This window comes from Zophobas morio, unplaced genomic scaffold (assembly GCF_036711695.1).
Source record: "Zophobas morio isolate AGI-343-1 ecotype UQ-CSIRO unplaced genomic scaffold, CSIRO_AGI_Zmor_V1 ptg000017l, whole genome shotgun sequence".
Lineage (NCBI taxonomy): Eukaryota > Metazoa > Arthropoda > Insecta > Coleoptera > Tenebrionidae > Zophobas > Zophobas morio.
Genome location: NW_026972122.1, coordinates 17,761,709 through 17,783,157, shown reverse-complemented (window position 1 = coordinate 17,783,157; position 21,449 = coordinate 17,761,709). Strand labels below are relative to the sequence as shown.

General features: G+C 35.8%; 2 protein-coding genes across 2 annotated transcripts; both read right to left on the bottom strand.

Moving 5' to 3' along the window:
* Positions 1-260: 260 nt before the first annotated feature.
* LOC135130182 (cdc42 homolog) lies at positions 261-14,430 on the bottom strand. Its single transcript, XM_064057544.1, has 4 exons — positions 14,208-14,430; positions 13,770-13,849; positions 13,498-13,720; positions 261-938 (listed from the first exon to the last, which is right to left on the bottom strand). The coding sequence occupies exons 2-4, from the start codon at positions 13,832-13,834 to the stop codon at positions 651-653; spliced, it is 576 nt and encodes a 191-aa protein (XP_063913614.1). The 5' UTR covers positions 13,835-13,849; positions 14,208-14,430; the 3' UTR covers positions 261-650.
* Positions 14,431-19,911: 5,481 nt separating this feature from the next.
* LOC135129979 (uncharacterized) lies at positions 19,912-20,635 on the bottom strand. Its single transcript, XM_064057248.1, has 2 exons — positions 20,548-20,635; positions 19,912-20,492 (listed from the first exon to the last, which is right to left on the bottom strand). Exons 1-2 carry the CDS (start codon positions 20,633-20,635, stop codon positions 19,912-19,914), a joined length of 669 nt encoding a protein of 222 aa, XP_063913318.1.
* Positions 20,636-21,449: the final 814 nt, after the last annotated feature.

Here is a 21,449-nt window from a genome sequence, read left to right as displayed (position 1 = left end):
GGTAGAGTATTATTATTTTGGGTTGCGTAAAAATAATTTCCAGAAGTAACTTTCTGGTGACTAATTTGTACTCGTATATTAGTCATTTTGGCTTTATGCAAGGTATACAGGTTGATATATTAATTCTTTTCAATATCTTTGGGTTTAATAAAGGAAATAAAACACATTTTCTTAGTCTAACCTAATGTGATAAAATTTTTGATCATCTGTATTTCTGTTCACAAACAAGAAGGGGTTTTATCGCAGACAAAAAATACACATTAATTTATGTATTTTATTTTAATAATTATGGATAACTTATACATAATTTTCGTTCATCTCTTTTTTGAAATTATAAAGAACTGTTCAGATTAATAATATGAAAATAATAAAGTACAGATTACAAACAGTACAAAACAAATCTCGCTAGAAATATAATGTTTAGAACACTTATTGCCAACTTAAACTTTCAATTTAACTGAAGTCCCTTATTTAATACTGACTCCTGTTCCCAAAAATAATTCATTATTATCAGATTTAAGAGAAATGGAAGAGTTAATATAGTAATCAAACAATTTTTAGTAGTATCATAACTAACAATAAACAAATAAATATAAAATTTGTGTTTAAACTAACATAAAAAAGTTTAATTCAATTTTATTGTTTTATGCTTACAAAATTACACACTTTTTACGTTTAATTGGTTCTGGAGGTTCCAAAGCAGCTAAAATAGCTTCATCAAATACATTTTTCAGACCTTTTTGGGTTAAAGCTGAACATTCAACATATTTTACTGCTTTTAATTCCTTGGCTAACTTTTCTCCTTGTTCAACTGAAATTGGTTTCTGCTTATTTTTCGCTAATTTTTCAATTGTAGCCCCGTCGTCACGTAAATCCACTTGAGTTCCAACAAGAAGAAATGGAGTTTTTTGACAGTGATGTGTTATTTCTGGAACCCACTGAACAAACATTGGTTATTATTGGTGGATAAATAAAGATCAATGCATGCATTAGAATACTCAATACAAGTCCATAGTCAATAGTATATTATTCCATTCCTGTCGAGAGAATAGTTTACAGAGGGGTGTAGCCTTGGGGCACGGCTGTAGAATATATCTATTCTACAGCTGTGCCTTGGGGTGAACCAGTTCTCGAGAAAGGAATGGTACCTTTGCCGAGGTCTGTATACTATTTTATTCACAATCATTTTATAAAACAAGCACCATTATAATAATAAAAAACCTACCTCCATAATATTGTGGTTTATTTCGGTAAAATATCCGATAGAAAAATTGATTGGCCTATTTCGGAGCCGGTTTATAGAATATTTTGCTTGAGGTTAAGTTCGTCACACATTTAACGAGGTGTTCAGCGACGTCTGATAAAAATTTAATCGCAATCAAATATTTAAGTAAGCTGCTGTAAACCGGCTGTTAATTGTTTAAATTAGTATTTATAATTCGGCAGTGATGACCCCACAAGTCGGAAAGAGTTTAATTTCCGACCGCTTACATGGCTTTAGCATTATACCCAAGCAAATCGCATCTTATAAACAAGTCCAAGAACAACTTGGTATTAGAGTGAGTATCGGGGAAACGAATTTTATATAAATGGCTCACGCACAATTGTGTCGTTAAACTAAAATATACACCCAAATGCAAGTCTTCGCCATGTTGTATACGTACACCAGAATTGTAGTGGGCTTAAGATCTAAAATAAATAACTTTTACAATTCTGTTTGTGAATGAATAAATAATGTAAACTGAAATCTGGTTGGCCAGTGATGTTGCTAATACTGAACTTTTTCCAAATGATTTTGTCGTGTATCGGAAAGATGCAAATCTACAAGCAATGAACGTTTCCCGAGTAGGTGGCCACTCTTAGGTATTAGAAATACATTGAAATCATCTGCTCTGGATTTTCCTAATTTAGGGGATACTGTTCCGGCTATCGATCTTGTAGGAGTGAAATTGTTTATTAAGCAGGAATTAATTCTTATTGCAATTTACGTACACTTTTTAACCTTTCCTTAATTTGGTCCAGCATAATGTGCAGGTGACGTGTCGTAATATTTGTTGACGAGTAAAACAAATGTTACAGCAGTGCAAAAAAAATCTTTTGTTTAAAAGAACATGGACATGAATACTCATGATTTCTTTCTGGCATTTCACAATGATTTGGAAGTAATAAAAACAATTAATTAGTTTATAAGATAGGCCGTATCTTAATTAATTAATAATTATTTTGCATATTTGTAAATATTATTACGATCCTGTACGCCAAAAATAAAAAACTTTCAATTATAAAGGAGGTTAAGAACAGAATGCAGATTCTCTATCAAGTGGCATATAAAATTGAAAAGCTATTACAAAACTGAAACAGATCTGTAGTGTGCGCATTAGCAGTTTCCATTTTTTGTTTTTTTAAGTAAGCTTCATTTATTTAAAGACCCAAACGATAACTTTTTTGTCCATTTTGGATACTTTTTTCATTCATTTTTCCGCTTTTGAGCTGCGATTTGTAATTTGATCAGCTCTAGCGCGACAACAAACAATGTCCTTGTACGCATGTGCACAAGAGCAAATGTGCTCTTTTCTTACCAAAGTATCATTTAAGCAGTCAAGATTGTTGGTTTAGTTTAACCACCGCTTAATACAACATAATCACTTCTTACAATATGGTACAAGTTTATTTAGGAGTTAATCACTACTTAAATTTTAAGTATCGTTGGTGCAAGTGAACATAACTGATTGTGAATAAAATATTTAATATATTGATTAAACTTATACAGATACAAAACTTTCACTATGTTTTCTAATAAACTGAAAACATAAATTTATTTACAAAAGTCTTTAAACACCCCACCTTGCGATACGGATGTTGTAAGCTCTAAATAAAATCTGAATAAATGTTATATAATACCAACCAATTCTAGCGGTAATACAGAGTCATCAAAATTGATTGAGAGAGTTGGTAAACCTGAACTTGAATAATTTGGTTTATTAAGTTGTATAAAAATATTAGCTGTCAGATTTGAAGTTTCAAGTTTCAAATTTCAAAACTCAGTGGCGTCTTTTTTCGATTTTTTTTTTTTGTAAAAATATTAGTTGTCAGATTTGAAGTTTCGAATTTTTGTCACGCCACTGAATTCATTGCCATATAACCTTAAACAAATCTGTCATAAGGTTGACAAACTTCACGACAAAAACAGGGGGTACCAACTCTCTCAATCAATTTTGATGACTCTGTATAACATTTATCCCCACAATACCGAAAACAAAAAATATTTGCCGACGCGTTTCGCCAATCACGTTGGCATTGTTTATACAAAGCTAAACTCAAGTTAAATTACAACTAAAGGCTTATTTATACCCCAATTAGGGCACCTTCCTCTTCACCACAGGGACGATTTCAACAATTAACTGCATTTTTTCTTTTAAAAAACACCAATACCTTTGTGAATGTCTGGAAATTTACAATTATTGACAAATTTAACAGAAATTGATGTATTAATTTAAGATTAAATTAATACATCAATTTAATATTAAATTAATACTTCTGCACCCATTGTTGCGAAATACGCACATTCTTTGTAGTAACAGCTTAGAGCTGCAGTGAAAGACATAAATGTAAACATTCCAGATGTCTTTTTTGCTATTAATTTACGACATTGCCAAAGTTAAAAGAATCGGACTGCACTTGCAACGGGTCTTTCGCCTTCGCGGTGTCCCAGAAAAGTCTACGTAAATTGCGGCGGTACGCAGGTAGTACCCTTATTGAATTAAATTGCATTTAAAAGACTAACATGCATTATATGTTCGTAATTCAAAAAGAAAATTTTAAAAAATCAAGAATGATTTTTTTTTTAAATCACTTGATTTAAATCAGGCCAACAATGATGCTTATGATAACTTTAAACTACATATCTCCAAAATTTCAAAGCATTCGGTTTTGCAATTCTTGATTTATTCAATACAATAAATTGACTCAGTCATTGATTTTTTTGAGACACCTGTTTAAGCAAATCTAAAAAATATGAATGCAGTGATAAATCACAAGTATACACTCATCATTATTTACATATTTAAGCATTTTTTCAGCAAAATTTTTGCGGTGGCGTCATCAAATTTTTAGGAGAGATGAGCAAATACATTTTAATCAAAATTACCATGCTTATGATAAACTTAAAACAGCTCCAAGATTTCAAAGCACTCGGTTTTGCAGTTCCTGATTAAAACAATAAACTAAATTCACACATTCATGAATTTTTTTGAGTCACCCTGTATATGCAAATCCAAAAAATATGAATGGAGTGATAAATCACAACTACAGACTCATCATATTTTGCACATATAACATAGGATTTATACAGCAAAATTTTGAGGTGACGTCATCAATTTTTTGGGGGGGGATAAGCAAATACATTTTGACTATAAATTTACCATGCCTATGATAATTTTAAAACATGTCCAAGATTTCAAAGCATTCGGTTTTATGGTTCCTGATTAAATCAATAAAACAGACTCACGCATTCATTAATTATTTTGAGTCACCCTGTATATGCAAATCCAAAAAATATGAATCGAATGATAAATCACAAGTACAGACTCATCATATTTTGTACATTTTAGATAGGATTTATTCAGCAAAATTTTTAGGTAACGTCATCAATTTTTTAGAGGGGATGAGCAAATACATTTTGACTATAAATTTATGATGCCTTTGATAACTTTAAAACATCTCCAAGATTTCAAAGCATTCGGTTTTGTAGTTCCTGATTAAATCAATAAAACAGATTCACGCATTCATTAATTATTTTGAGTCACCCTGTATACGCAAATCCAAAAAATATGAATGGAATGATAAATCACAAGTATAGGCTCATCATATTTTGTACATTTTAGATAGGATTTATTCGGCAAACTTTTGAGCTGACGTCATCAATTTTTTGGAGGGGATAAGTAAATATATTTTGATTTTATGACAGCATGATAAATTTTTGCAGATGGTTTACCATCTACAAGATTTCAAAGCATTCGGTTTTGCAGATTCAAAATTAAATTGCAAAATGTTGTTTCATAATTTTGATTTTTTTTTTTTTCAAAAATCTCAATTCGGCGTCATAAACTACATGTGTAGGACTATGTTATTTCATACGATTTAAAACCCATTTACTATGTACAATTTTGAACTGACGTCATCGCATTAGGGGTCATGAAAGGCCGAGAAAACGTAAAAGTAGAGAGTCGGCCGACGGACTCGATTACAATACTTCCTTTGCTTACGCTGGGGAAGTAAAAATATTAATGCAGTCATAAATCACAAGTAAAAACTCATCATATTTTGAATATTTCAGATCGGATTTATTCAGCAAAATTTTGAGGTGACGTCATTAATTTTTTAATTTAATCAAAAATTTACCATGCTTATGATAACTTTAAAGCGTCTCCAAGATTTCAAAGCATTCGGTTCCTGATTAAATCAATAAAATAAATTCACACATTCATTAATTTTTTGAGTCACCCCGTATAATCAAATCCAAAAAATATGAATAGAATGATAAATCACAAGTATAGACTCATGATATTTTGGATATTTTAGATAATTTTTCGGTGAGGATAAGCAAATATACACTGACCCGCAAAAAAAAAGGTCATCATGCTTATCAGAACTTTAAAACATCTGCAAGATTTCAAATCACTTGGTTTTGCAGATTCAAAATTAAATTGCAAAATGTTTCATAATTTTGATTTTTTTCCGAAAATCTGGACGTTTCGGGTAAAAAATCAATTCGGAGTTATAAACTACATGTGTAGGACTATGCTATTTTATACAATTTAAAACTCATTTACTAGGGACAATGTTGAAGTGACGTCATCACATTATTGGTGGGGATGATTAGACAAATTTTGGTTAGCGATTTTTTAAAACGTAAAAGTAGAGACTCGGTCGACGGACTTGCTTTGCTTACCCTCAGGAAGTAAAAAGTTTGTTGTATAATATTTTACCGTTTGCTTCGAAGTCTACCGGAAAAACTTACCCAAATATCTGATATTTTTATGAAACAATAATATTGTTTTGAGTTTTTAAAATCATTAAATCTGAGTTACTTTACTTTTTTATTTGCTACTCCTTCAGAAAATTCATGATCTCATCTAATAATGTATTGGTTACTAACATAATAGTTACAAACCATACAAAGAAACTGATAAATAACAGAATAATAAAATTGACGTTCGTCTTTTAAAGGTTTAATTCTCCAAAAGACACTTTATATCGGATCGCAGTATCTATTATTTCTTGTAGGAATAGTTATATCAAATATGACACTCATTACTGGACGATCTAACTAAAATCTAATAAACAATCTAATAAAAATAATAGTATATTATTAGCCAAGGTTGCAGAGCCAAGCATTATAGACCGAGCGCAAATTAGAACCCGAGACGCGCAGCGTCGAGGGCTCTGAAGCGCGAAGTCTAGAAGTGGCTTTGCAACCGTGGTTAATATACTATTTTTTTCACTAGTAGAAACCATAAGACAATAAAATGAAAAAATAAACGTTCAATTTTTTGACGCAACATGATTTTGTTTTGATTTCTAATCAGACTTAATCTAAATCTTCAACACAAAGAAAACCGTTTACACTTGTCACTGAATTAATCATTTTATCTTCTACCGTCTACAACTACCCTGCGTATACTCAAGTAATGTTAGTAGCACAAATTTATTCATTTTTTAAGAAATAATCACATCAAGTATTGCGTACATAACCTCAATCTTCTTTTTGAACCCGTGGTCGCAAAAGTTGAATTTGCTACCTCTAAATGAGTTGACATTTGCATGCGTCATAGCTGCTAGTGAAAATAGTATATTATTAGCCAAGGTTGCAGAGCCAAGCATTCTAGACCGAGCGCAAATTAGAACCCGAGACGCGCAGCGTCGAGGGCTCTGAAGCGCGAGGTCTAGAAGTGGCTTTGCAACCGTGGTTAATATACTATTTTTTTCACTAGTAGAAACTATAAGACAATAAATTGAAAAAATAAACGTTCAATTTTTTGACGCAACGTGATTTTGTTTTGATTTCTAATCAAACTTAATCTAAATCTTCAACACAAAGAAAACCGTTTATACTTGTCGCTGAGTTAATCATTTTATCTTCTACCGTCTACCAACTACCATGCGTATACTCAAGTAATGTTAATATCACACATTTATTCATTTTTTAAGAAATAATCACATCAAGTATTGCGTACATAACCTCAATCTTCTTTTTGAACCGGTGGTCGCAAAAGTTGAATTTGCTACCTCTAAATGAGTCGACATTTGGATGCTTCATGGCTGCTAGTGAAAAAAAATCATTTTCGGTATCACAAGCAATATCAGAATTTATTGTTTTGGTAAAAGTGCATACTTACATAATTTGAAATGTTAATAATCAATAATTTGCTCAATAAATAAATATTTTAGTCAAATATTTATAATTTTAAAATTTTAGCTTGGCAAGGTCAGATAGTTGGTAAAATAATATTTTTGTAAATTTTGAGAAAATGTATTGAAATCAATCTACTTGTAATTAAAAGAGAAATAGTTCTGCTTTCAGTCGACGTAAATGTTACAAATTTCGTATGAAATTTCTATTTGTTCTAGATGCCCAAACTGATCTTTTAAGGGAAGTCTTTATTCACATTTTTGATAATTTCAGCACTGACATAATCTGGTTTAACATGATAACCTAATGTATGTGCATGTAACGTTGTTTATAGGTATGCAAGAAGCATGTAAGTATTAGTGTTTATTATAATTACATTCACCGTAATTATTACTGTATTCAACTTTTATATTTATTGTATTCTGTCTACTTTACGAGAAACATCTTTGAGAGTTTGATAAAGGGATGGAGGGCTACAAAAAAACCTAGCTTGTTGTACAAAGTTTTACAGTGTTTTTATTTAGATTAAGTTCTTGCAAATAACATCAATTGTAGCTTTAGAAACTATGTATCAATTATTATTTAATATTATAGTGTTATTGATGTAGCATTATTGTCTCTCTGCAACTTGAAGATTATAAAGCAGCAAAAAAAAAACAAAGACCTATTGATATTGAATATTTTAACAGGCTTGCCGCATGATGTATTGTGTAAAAATTTAAATAATAAAGAAAAATTAAAAACCAAGTTTTAAAATATTTCACATTAAAAACAAGTATAATCTAAACCAAAAGCACTGAATTCATGTTTACATAGAATTTTATTGTTGCAGAAATCTATAATTCCTAATATAATCCTCAGTTCAGTTGCTTACAGCTTATGTTTGAAGAATTTTAAAAATGTTACTAATATTATAGGACTTACTAATCTTCTAGAAGGTCGATCGGGAAGATAATGAAGAAAATCTAAATATAGGTAGATATTAAATATTACGAACTTTTTAATTAGGCTTACCGATAAACCTTTTTTTACAATATCCAAAGTTTCGTATTTATGCTCTTCATTTTATTGTTCATTGAAAAATTATTAACTGTTAACTATTAACAAAAACAAGATAAAAATAAGAAAGTTATCTAAACTTATATAAAACTTAATACAAGGTTATTATAAATGTTTCTTAGATCGTAGATTAAACAAAAGCAGAAAGAAACAAACTGATACGCCTAAACTTTTTTAAAGCCACTTTCAATGTACTCTGTATAAATTCATAACGTCATTGCCCCCTACAGCGTTGCCACTAAAATGAGGCGAACAACTATAGTCTTTGCCATTTCGTTAATCGTAAATTTGGCAACGTTTATATTCAGACAATTTTCTAACTAAAAACCGTAGTCAATCCACTGAAAGCTGTTACCAATTGCTAAATTTTAAGCAAAATCAACAGGTAGTGTTTCAATAGAAATGGCAAAGACATTACTGCAAACGTGGGGCGGCTTATACTACCTACATACAGGGTGATTTGGCCTAAATGATGAATTTAATTTGTGGTTAGCGGCAACCCGAAATACATTACTCATTTATTCCTTGATTCACACTAGAATTTCAAACATATCACAAATCCACGAAGTCTGTTTAAAAACGTCAAAATAAGGTGTTACTGTCACGCATTACATTTAAAATAAAATTTGATGGAAAAAACTCCCTGAAAAGGAGTTTCACGAATCCAGCACGGATTTTCTTGTGCATAATAATACATGGGCAATTCCACAAAAATATCAACCTCAGCACATTTTTTTGAAAATTGTTAAATTAATCTAAATCTTACAATTAGTACTTTTAAAAACTTTAAATTTTACTGGCATATATTTGCTTTTACAATACCATAACACCCGCAGTAAAAATTTCTTGTTATTGAGGAATAATAAAATTGTTCAACGAAATGATAGATATTATATCTTCCTTAACATTGCTAGCAACAAAGTAAATATCTTGATTTACTTACAATATAAAGCACGGTCGTAAAGAGTGCACCTTTATTGACAATAATGTACAATCAGTATTTACCCCAACATCAACTTTAAAAAAATATTACACTTCTTTCTTCTGATATATGTGATAATTGGTGTAAGTAACGATAAGTGACTAATTTTCATGTTATTCAGAAATATTAAAAATAATTGCAAATCAGGTTACATTGTCTCTTTTTGTCGTTCTCGCTCTCCATTTTCATTGTACTTTTATTGAAAAAATTGCCTTGTGATTATTATTAAAAATGGCATCGTTACTTACGCGAAACGGGATAATTTTCTTTCGGTGGCTTAGCTTTGAAATTAAATAATTAGTCTTAACAGCCGTCAATCTACCAATAATTTGATTTTGCTGTGTTAATCGAAATGTCTGTAACATCCACTGAAAGAATAGGAAAACACCGACAAAAATTAAAGAGACTCAGAATACCTAAAATCAACCAACCCAAAATATCAGCAGAAATATAGGGCAAACATAAGCGACACAGAGAAAAAAGACTTTGCGCTAAAAAAAGTTAAGATAGCATGAAAATAAAAAGGAGAAAAGCGAGAAAAGCCAAAATGAAAACAAACAAATGGAAATTTCAAATGATGGTAATGTCATCAAGTAAATTAATTGTAAATTCGGTAAGTTTGAATATTTTTTCTATTAGCACCTGATCCTTTTACTTTTTTAACATTACATACATTTGTTTATTTCAACTTACAGAGGTTTTCATAAAAAAATAAAATTTGCAAAATCAAATTTTATAATTCTCGAAAATGCTGGAAATGTTTGATTGTACTTCATGGGCGAGGGAAGTTCTGTCTAAACAACCTTCAACCAACTTTTTCTTTTGTTTAAAACACGAATTTGCAATTTTTCTTACTTCCGTGGCAGCTAATATTCACAAGTTCGCGTAAGAAACGATGACATCGTGTAAGTAACGCAATTTTTCCTCTTTTCAGACATAATCAAAATTAAACTTCTTCTCGGTTTTTGAATACCCGAAAATTAAATTTATTGTCATTATAACTATTTTTGTATGATAATTCACAATTCCATAGAAAATGGAGAAAATTTATCAATTCCAGAGGTGGCAGGTTCAAAGGTTTCGCGTAAGTAACGCAAAGTTTTAAGTAAATTTTGACTAAATAAAATATGCCTTTCGTAATATCAAATTATTAAGAAAAAAGAGAAAACAAATCTCTACGATTAGGTTAAAAAATGAAAGTGTAAAAGCACTTATGAGGACAGTTTAAAATAAAAAAACTTTGCAGAGTCCCGTACGATTTTAGCTTAAGTAACGGTGGAAAACATTTGCAATCCCAATCCTAACAGCACAGTGGCAATAGGGTTCACCTGACGAGCGAAAACATACAAATTCGAATGTTTCGAATGTCGTTTGGTCTCAAATATTTTTCTTTTACAGGTTTTCTTTATTACATTAGTAAACATTACCGCATCACAAAAACAATTGAATTAAGACTCCTTCAGTTACTGCCATCTCTTAAATTAATTACTTAAATTGTTTATAAATTTTGTGGCATTTATTTAGTTTGATAACAATGGAGATATATTATCTATTTATTCCTAAAAGAAGGTGGACGTATCTTAATAAAAGTTACATTAACCAAATGTTCTAACTCAAAGCTTCTAAAAACTTTGCTTTACTGCAAAAAATAAAAGCGGCAATGCCAACTTACATCGATAATACCGCGTGATCAAAAATGACTGAATCTCTTGGCAATCCTAGATTTTTAGTTGAAATTAGTATTATGTTTCCAATAATTTTCGGTTGTGAGCTGTCAAAATTGACAGATTGTTGACATTTTAACTTTGCAAGATGTACGAAAATATAACCTAAATTTGTCGTATGTCACGTATCTGTCACACCAAAGTTATTGAATATATAGTCTTTGCCATTTCTATTGAAACACCACTTGTTAATCGTAAATTTGGCAACGTTCATATTCAGACAATTTTCTAACTAAAAACCGTTGTCAATCAATCGAAAGCTGTTACCAATTGCTAAATTTTAAGCAAAATCTACAGGTGGTGTTTCAATAGAAATAGCAAGGACAATAAGTATAGGTCAAAGTTCTTTAATAGTGACTAGGTTAGTGCATACAGCGAGTTTGTAGACAGACCTGTTACAGGGGGAAGGGGAGCCACCACTCATTTGTGACGTAGAAAGTAGCTCGCTATGGTTTTTGGGATCTTGTTGTGAACTACCTTGACTGTGATTACGTCCTGGATACAAAGGTTTTGTCAACACAATGTCAGTTTCGGCAAAATCGCTCTTGTAATGTAGTGGAAAAAAGTAACTAGATTTCAAATTACTATAAAGGGACCTTAAGTATAGATAGAGTATGCCGTATAGCTTCCATATTATCAAACTGTCACGAACATCTCCCGGGTGAGAGGAGTGAATACGCGATAGGTTTATTGCACCGCTGACGAGTTTCAGTTTCATACAATTTCAAGAAAAACAAAAAATATTGGTTTTTGAACAAAATGTGTGGTTAATACACTTCTTGTCCAGTCAAATTTTTGTGGCGTTCTAAAAGCTGTCTCAAAAGTCTCATAAAATCTTGTGTGTGCGTCGTAAGTTATTCCAGGTCAAACGTCAAAAAAAAAACAGTTTTTTGCGATTATCTCGGTTTCTATTCCCCCAATGATGTTAACATTTGTCATCATAATCGTAGAGCATAAAATTTGGAACAAATTTTATTTGAAACATTTTTTGATGCGCTCAATCGATTTTGAGATAGAGGGCGGTGAGAGCGCAGCGCTCGTCCATACGTACTCTAATGCAAAATCAACCGTGAATATCTGTGAATAGCTTGAATTTTGAATAATTGGTATTACTTATCAGTTAATACATTGTATTTAATAACATTTTACATATTTTCAATATGTTCATTTAATAATACTTACCTACTTTGTGTAATTAAAAATTCTTTAGATGAAATACTTATTGTGTATCTTAATTTATTGAAAGTAGATTTTATGTAGAAAAATAATTAAGTACTTTATCTTTAAAATGTGTAAGTTTAGTAGATATATTAGATAATATATTATACTTGTTATGGTATTATATGTATATCTTAAAGTTATATTAATTTATTCAAAGTAAATTTTAAGGAAATGAAACGAGTTAATATATTTTAATTTTATCTTTATTTAGCAGCTGTACATTTTTATCTTGCATTACAGTACGTATGGATGAGCGCTGCGCTCTCACCGCCCTCTATCTCAAAAATAATTAAACGCATCAAAAAGTGTTTCAAATAAAACTTGTCCAAAATTGTATGCTCTACAATTATTATAATAGACATTAACATCATTGGAGCAAAAGAAACCGAGATAATCGCGAAAAACTCTTATTTTTGACTTTTGACCTTGAATAACTTACGACGCAGACACGAGATTTTATGAGACTTTTGAGACAACTTTTAGCACGCCAAAATGAAGGTATATACGAAAATTCAGCTCATTATCTCTCATTCCGAGGTTGATCCCCTTTTTATGCTAGTGACTGGACTATTCCCACACGTTCGCGTATCTGGTCTTTGTAAACATATACTAAAATCTAGAACAATGACAAATGTATTAAAACTAATAAGACAGCAGTAAAATCTAGTTCCGCCACTGACTCCCTCAACCGCTTATCCGTCAATTCACGAATGTGTATGAACACGATATGAACAGCAGAGAAGATATGTATACGTGCAATACAAAACAATGAGCACTGTAGTCTCTCTATACATATAAACCTCCTTGTGTTACAGAAATACTTCCGTTCTGCCAACATAAACACAAGAAAAGCTCACATTTTTGTTTAAAAAGTACTGCCAACAAACTTCTGATCACACAGTACTATAACTATAAAAAAATCTCAACGTTTTGCCTCAGCCGGCAATTTTTTTGGTTTCTGATCATTAGAGAAATCTAGAAAACAGTAATGAGGGCCTGATGTACAAAAACAATACCCTTACAATTAGCAAATTGTAAAATTATAAAATGCCAGTGACAAGTCAAATAGACAATCACCTATTATTATCATTGCAACTTACTTTTTCTTTGACGTTTTCAAATGAGGACGGACTAACAACTGAAAAACACACTAGAAATACATCAGTTTGAGGGTAGCTAAGAGGTCGCAATCTGTCATAATCTTCTTGTCCTGCTGTATCAAACAATCCTAAGGTATATGGTTCACCACCAATCATTACAGTAACAGCATAATTATCAAAAACTGTTGGTACATATTCTGATGGAAACTTGTTCGTAGTGTAGCTAAAGAGGAAAATATAAACATTTAATATATTAGAAAATTGTAACATACCTTATCAGCAGGCAGGTTTTACCTACAGCACCATCACCTACCACAACACACTTGATTGTTTGCATTGTTTTTCCTTATACCTAAAAGTAATTTAACATTAATTTATAAATTTGGTGTTAATTGGACTGGGCTAAAACGAGACGAACAAAATGTAGGTATCGTAGAAACTTTTATTAGTTGTACTTTTCATATACAACAATTTTAGTAACCAAAAACCGAACATGGATTCTTCAGAATGTAGGTTGATTTTAATAGTATAATATAATCCATGACTTGTATCACATTGCCGTGAACAAAGCAATACAAATGCTTTTTCAAGTTAAATCCCAAATTTGTTTGAAGCCAAAGCATCTGCCATTTTAGTGCTACTAGCGTCATTTTAAATCCGATGACAGTCAAGAGTTCAAGCGATATATCGTAACAGTGGATTATATTTACCTTGTCAATGTAGTTTAAAATGATAGGACATGTATATTTGTTTTCACTTTTCGCAAAAATTGTTATAAATGTTGGAATATATTAATCTCTACAGTGTAATTGCGGAACAACACACATCTCACAAGCTAGAAGGTACAAAACGACAGATGACACATCCACAGGACACCGCGATACCACTACATGTTTTCCAAAGTTACTAACGTTACTAACATCAGAACTAACATGCACCCAACATGTCACTAATGTGAACAGAAAAAATTCCACCGTTTTGTGGGTAGCTATGCCTTTTTTCGTGAGCTGTCCAGTTAAATGGTAACCGGTCCGTTACATACGTTACCAAGGAGGTTGGAATTAGTGTACCTATATGTATAATATATTAATAAGGGTAGGGTAAACAAAGGAATAGATTTTATATAATTGGTGGATAATTTTTTCCAAGGCCTATTTCAATTTTAAGCAATTTAATGCAGTGCTGTAGACTGTCAAGCTGACATTGATCAGAGACGTTCGTCAAGTTTTATTTAAAAAATGACCCGCCTGCAGTCTAAAAGGTTGTCATAAACATTCAGAACATGGAAAAATCTTTAAAAGCATTCGGCGGAGATCTTTTGCGCGATCCCAATGGAAGATTAAACTAAATGCTGTCGAACTTCCAAGACAAGGACGAGTATGTGGTGATAATTTTTCAAGGGATCAATGGATAATTTTGTGCAAGAAACTTAAAATTCACGCGGTCTTGTCGATCAGAAATTAAAATGGCCCAGCAGAAGCCACGCAATGCGACAGTCGGCTGTGTCTTTATGAAACCCGAAATAAAAAACCTGAATTAATTGATTTTTAATAAAATCGTTTTCATTATTTCTTTTAGATCTTGTCCACTTGCAACGCTACTGTTTGACATTTATTTGACGGAATTTTGGATCAAAAATTGCTGTCATGTGTCATCGTTTGCTCTACCCTTATTTATATATTATATAGGTACACTAGTTAGTAGGAATCACAGCTGGAATACTGTGGTTGGAATAGTCCAAGCCACGGTTGTAGAATAGATAGGTTGATACACTAGCATACATTTGCATATCCCTGGTCAGCGACGCCAATTGCCGATCGCGTCGCCTGGTTTTTGACGTTTTAGGGACACAGAACTCTATAGGCATCTGTCTATAACCGATGTAATTAATAAAAGAAATCGTATTTATCGACTTCGATCAAATGTCATTTACAAATTTTGTATTGTTCATAAAGCAATGTAAACCAAAATCCCTAAAATAACTAGAACGATTTCCGCTCGTCAAGGTAGAGGCGCTAGCTGTCTGTGTCCTTTCCATGGATATAGGGATCGAAAAAAAGCGTCGCCATCCCAAGCCATTAGTGTACAAACCTATCTATTCTACAACCGTGGTCCAAGCTCATACCCGACTATAACTAACGTACTCGTTAGTTATACCGGGTGTCCCACGCAGGGCCGAAACGAAAGAATATATAGATATAGGCGAACCTTGCGTTAGGCGCCCCTCCTCTACAAATAAAAATGCAATTTTACAGAACAGTTTTATTTATATTTTTTAATAAGTACGCAAAACAGATACTATGATCAAATATAATAAAAAAAGAAAAAAAAATAGAGTTTATACATATAGGTATATACCTAATATGTATAAATATTATATAAGTTCAAAATAAAATCAACATTAAAAAACCTGTCGCACCGGTTACATGTTTCTGAGTTTCCGTTCAAAATAAAAAAAGATTAATATGACATAATTCTTGGTATAGTTTTGGAAATTTCATTCTACCCTATAAAATTTTATTGACGATAACGAGACGGACAGTAGTACAGTGGTAATAAATATTTATGGCTCACACCAGTTCACTCGAATTTGTTTAGAACATTTGCCAGGTAGTTGTAATTATAAAATAATGGTCATTTCTGTTCATAAGTAACAATGGTCCCTGGGGGTCGATTCTCGAACTCGTTCGAATAAGTTCCGCATACGCAAGTGGCCAATTTCCGAACGGTTTTGAAGATTCGGTATTCTCGAAGCGCGCGCACACCTAAACCTAAAACTCTGTTTGGTTTTGGTCGTTCTGTTGTAACGTCAATATAATATCTTTAATATGCTGTATCTGTTAATATACATTAATAGAAAGGGTTACCATTCCAAAAATACACAAATTGTAATGTATCAATTTGATTGTGGGAATTTTATAATTTCATTTACAATTTTGACATTTGTGATGCAAATTTAAAAATTTGTAATTGTTGTCGTCGAATTACTAACGGAAACGGTTTTAGTACAGGTTTATTTACAATACCAACTACAAAAATGATAACACGGCCCAAGGTTGTATGTGTATGTCCACGTGGAGGTCTTGGAGAGAGGACGTCTGGACACGGTGAGTGGTCGGAGAAGAAGAGGACGTCTGTACACGGTGAGTGGTCGGAGAAGAAGAGGGTCTGTTTTACGTTTCCACCGTGGCGTTTCCTCTTTGGGCTTGCGCGTTGTAACTGCCAATCCGGTGGCTGCATTATGTATGTATAACTGGTTGCCTACTTCCAGGCGGCCACAGTAGTCCCCTCCCAGTGACTACGTTTCGTAGTCGCGGAATTTCACTGGTGGCCTGGCTGTTCTTCCTGACCTTGTAGTGGTGCTCGTCGACGCAGGTGTTGTCGGGACCTGTTGCGTTGGGGGCTGCACATGAGGCGGAGTGCAGGACTCTGCCGATATGAAAGCCGGTTTTACTCGGTCCAGGCTCACTGTGGTTTCTCTTCCATTCATGCTTATAACTATCACCTTGTCCGTACGTCGTAATACGTGGTGTGGTCCGGTGTATGGTGGTTGTAGTGGCTTCCTGACTGAGTCATCTCTGAGGAAGATGTGGGAACAGTCAGACAGCTCTGGGTGGACAAAAGTCTTGTGGTGGCCATGGTGGGTTGCTGGCCTTGGTCGGACGTTGCGCATGTGGAGCCTCAACTTGTCGACGAAATTGCTGGGGTCGACTTCTGGCTCGTCGTTTGCGAAGAAAAATTCCCCCGGGATTCGTAGTTGCGTGCCGTAAGTCAGCTCGGCTGGGGAACACTGAAGGTCGTCCTTGATTGTTGTCCTTAAACCTAACAGCACCGTAGGTAGGATGTCGTACCAGTCACTGGTCTCGTGGCACATGATGGCGGCTTTGATCGTTCTGTGCCACCTCTCGATCATCCCGTTGCACTGTGGTCGGTATGGCGTGGTTCGGCAACGTTTAGTGCCCAAAAGGTCTGTGAGGGCAGACATCAGTGTGGCCTCGAACTGCCGGCCTTGGTCAGTTGTAATACGGTGGGGGCAACCGAACCGCGCAACCCAGGTTGCGTAAAAGGTTTTCGCCACCGTCTCCGCCGTCATGTCCGTCATGGGAATTACTTCTGGCCATCGGGTGAACCTGTCTGTCATCGTGAGGCAGTACCGGTGTCCCTGTGATGGTGGTAATGGCCCAACGATGTCCATGTGTACATGTTCGAATCGGCATTCTGTAAGTTCAAAATGTTTTAGGGGTGTTCTAGTGTGCCTACTCACCTTTGACCGCTGGCAAGGGAGGCATTCGCGCGCCCATTTTTTTATGTTGCGTTCCATGTATGGCCACACGAAACTTTTATGTACCGCCTTGAATGTGGCTTTGCCGCCTGGGTGTGATTTAGAATGTACCATGTCAAATACCCTTTTTCGTAAGTGGAGGGGTATGTAGGGGCGAATTCTCCCCGTGGCTGTGTCGCACCAGATCGCCGTATCCGAGTTCATGGGTGTGAGATTCTGGAGTTTCAAACTGGTACTGGAATTCAGCAGGTTTCTCAACTCCAGGTCTTGTTCTTGGGCGGAGGCGAGTTCGTCTGGGTCGATCACTGCTGCCGTGTGAACTTCGCTGATTCGGGATAATGTGTCCGCCACCATGTTGTTTTCGCCAGGAATGTGTTCTATCTCCGTAGTGAACTGACTGATGAAGTCGAGTTGGCGTAGCTGCCTCGGGGAAGCTTTCTCTGAGTTCTGTTTGAACACGTAAATCAAAGGCTTGTGGTCCGTTCTAACCGTGAAGACTCTCGCTTCTACCATGTAGCGAAAGAATTTGATGGCTTCGTATATCGCGAGCAGTTCGCGGTCGTACGTGCTGTACCTTCGTTGGGTGTTGGTCAACTTTTTTGAGAAAAATCCCAGGGGTTGCCAGTCGCCTTTGACCTCCTGCTCCAACACAGCCCCCATGGCTGTATCCGAAGCATCGGTGGTTAATCTTAATGAGGCGTTCTCGGAAGGGTGTGCTAGCAGCGCAGCACTGGACAACTCGCTCTTGCACTGGCTGAACGCTTCTTCCGCCTCGTTGGTCCAGCTGATTGGCGTCTTGTCATTTTTTTTCGAATTTCGCAGATACACATGTAGAGGTGCTTGGATAGATGCGGCATTTTTGACGAAGCGACGATAAAAGTTGATCATGCCGAGAAACTTTCGTAAGTCCTTCACAGTTTGCGGCTTAGGAAAATCACTTATCGCCGTCACTTTCGCGGTTGCTGGACGGGTCCCGTGAGTCGAAATGCTATGTCCTAGGTACTCCACTTCACTTGCCCCGAACACGCACTTTGCTGCATTAACCACGATTTGGTGTTGCTTCAGTCTTTCAAACAGCGTTTTTAAATGTCGCACGTGCTCCTCTGGGTTCGCGGAAAAAACTAAAATATCGTCTATATATGCGAAACAAAAATCTAAATCGTTGAGCACATTATTGAGGTGTCTTTGAAAAGTTTGCGCGGCATTGCGTAGGCCAAAAGTCATCACTGTGAACTCAAATAAACCGAATGGCGTACACACTGCAGTTTTTGGGATGTCCTCGTCGGCCACTCGAATTTGGTGGTAAGCACGTACCAAATCTATCGTGGAGAACACCGTTTTTCCCTCTAGTCTGGCCGAGAAGTCCTGGATGTGTGGTATGGGGTATCTGTCTGGGATTGTTACCCCGTTCAGCCTCCGATAATCCCCACAAGGACGCCATTCCCCAGGATTCTTCTTCTGCACTAGGTGCAGTGGGCTGGCCCATGGACTGCTGGAGGGGCGACACCACCCTTGCTCCAACATGTACTGGATCTCAGCTTTGGCAGCCTTGAGTTTCTCCGGTGGTAGTCTGCGTGGTGTTTCAGCTACAGGAGGGCCTGTTGTGTATATGTGATGCACTACGGAGCTGGATATTTGACTTCCCGGACGTGGTGCTTTCGTCAATTCCGGGTATTCCGCCAGCAGGTTGTGGTAGCTGGAGGTTTTTGCCACCGTCGTAATACGTGGTACGGAGCAGGCCAATACGAAACCAGGGGAAGAGAGATGTGTCAAGGGGTCTACCAGCTTCCGGTTTCTCAGGTCCGGTAGGAGGTGGTAGTACTCGAGAAAATCGGCCCCTATTATTGGTTTCTCGACGTCCGCGAGGATGAAAACCCATTTAAAAGTTCTGCGTAGCTTCAAGTCAACTACCATGAATTTCTGGCCGAACGTGGGGATGGGTGTGTTGTTCGCTGCAAATAGGGCGGGTGTATCTTGTGTCTGTGACTGAGCCTTACCTGAAAACGTTTTCGGCAGGACTGAGACCTCTGCTCCGGTATCAACTAGGTACCTGATACCGGATTTGGGATCCGTGACGAAGAGACGATGATGACGCGCGTCGTCGTGTACCGCCTCGATACCCGACGGCGCCTCTAGTTTTCCGGCTGTACAAACGTGCAAGGTTTGAAACACTTTCGGGCGTTTACACCGAACTTGGCGTGGTAATAACAAACGCCATTTTGATCCGTGCGTTGCCTGCTGTGTGTCCTTGACCGATTTCGACGGTCATTTTGCCGTGCTTGTGGACTGCGCCCTCTCGTGTTGGTTAGATGAGTTACGGCTACCGATAAGGCCGCCATCTGTTTCTGGAGGTCTGCAATTACCGTAATGAGGTTAGTTTCCTGCGTTGGTACGATGGTGTTCTGCCGCGTCGTGTCGCTGGTGGCGCCTATCGCGTTGATACTGGAAGCCATAGCGTTGCTTCTGTGTATTTCCGCCAATTTGTCCGCGATTTCTGCCATCTTTTCCAGCGATACTCCCTCGCTCGCAGACAGCACGAGTTGGACATGTGGTGGAAGTCGCTGTAGCCAGAGCGTTTTTACGACTTCGCTATTCATCTGCTGCCCCGCGAGTGCCTTCATTTCGCGGAATAACTGGGATGGTTGTCGGTCCCCTAGCTCCATCTCGTTTATCAGCTTTCGTAGCTGCTTCTCCTGTGAGTCGGTGTAGGCGGCTATCAGTTTCTTCTTAATTGTGTCGTACCTCTCTTTGTCTGGTGGGTTCGCTACGTCTGTGACCGGCTGGAGTGTGCTCTAGCTTCCGGATGGCTTCTTGCTGTTTTTCGAGTTGCTGTTGCAGTTCTTCGGCAGTCGGCATGTTCGTACCCGTAGTTCTTCGATCACGTCGGGGTCACCAATTGTAATTGTTGTCGTCGAATTACTAACGGAAACGGTTTTAGTACAGGTTTATTTACAATACCAACTACAAAAATGATAACACGGCCCAAGGTTGTATGTGTATGTCCACGTGGAGGTCTTGGAGAGAGGACGTCTGGACACGGTGAGTGGTCGGAGAAGAAGAGGACGTCTGTACACGGTGAGTGGTCGGAGAAGAAGAGGGTCTGTTTTACGTTTCCACCGTGGCGTTTCCTCTTTGGGCTTGCGCGTTGTAACTGCCAATCCGGTGGCTGCATTATGTATGTATAACTGGTTGCCTACTTCCAGGCGGCCACAAATTTTAAATTGAAACAGCCGATTTCTGTGTAGTACATATATATATAATAGCTACATATGTATGAAGAAACAACGCACTATTGCGATATTCTGGGTAATTTCTAATAATACATTAACACGTTCTTATTATGGTTGTAACAATAATTTTTAGGTGACTCTGGCTAGCCATTGCGTAACATTTTCGGGCACAATAACTCAGGTATTTTTGAACGGATTGTTATGAAATTTGAAAAGTGGGTATTTTGATAGGTGAGGATTAATATGAACCGGTGAGAATAATCATTATCTTGAAAAAGTAAATTTTCCATGCCTTAATTTAATTTTGAATTAATTAAGTTTTGCATCACTTGATTAAATATGAAAAATAAATACTGTATGCAAAAATTCATCACCGAAATCCGTTTGGTTAGACAAAAAATTGGCCTAAAGAGTTTAGGCAGTACTTCCCTCGCTGTCGG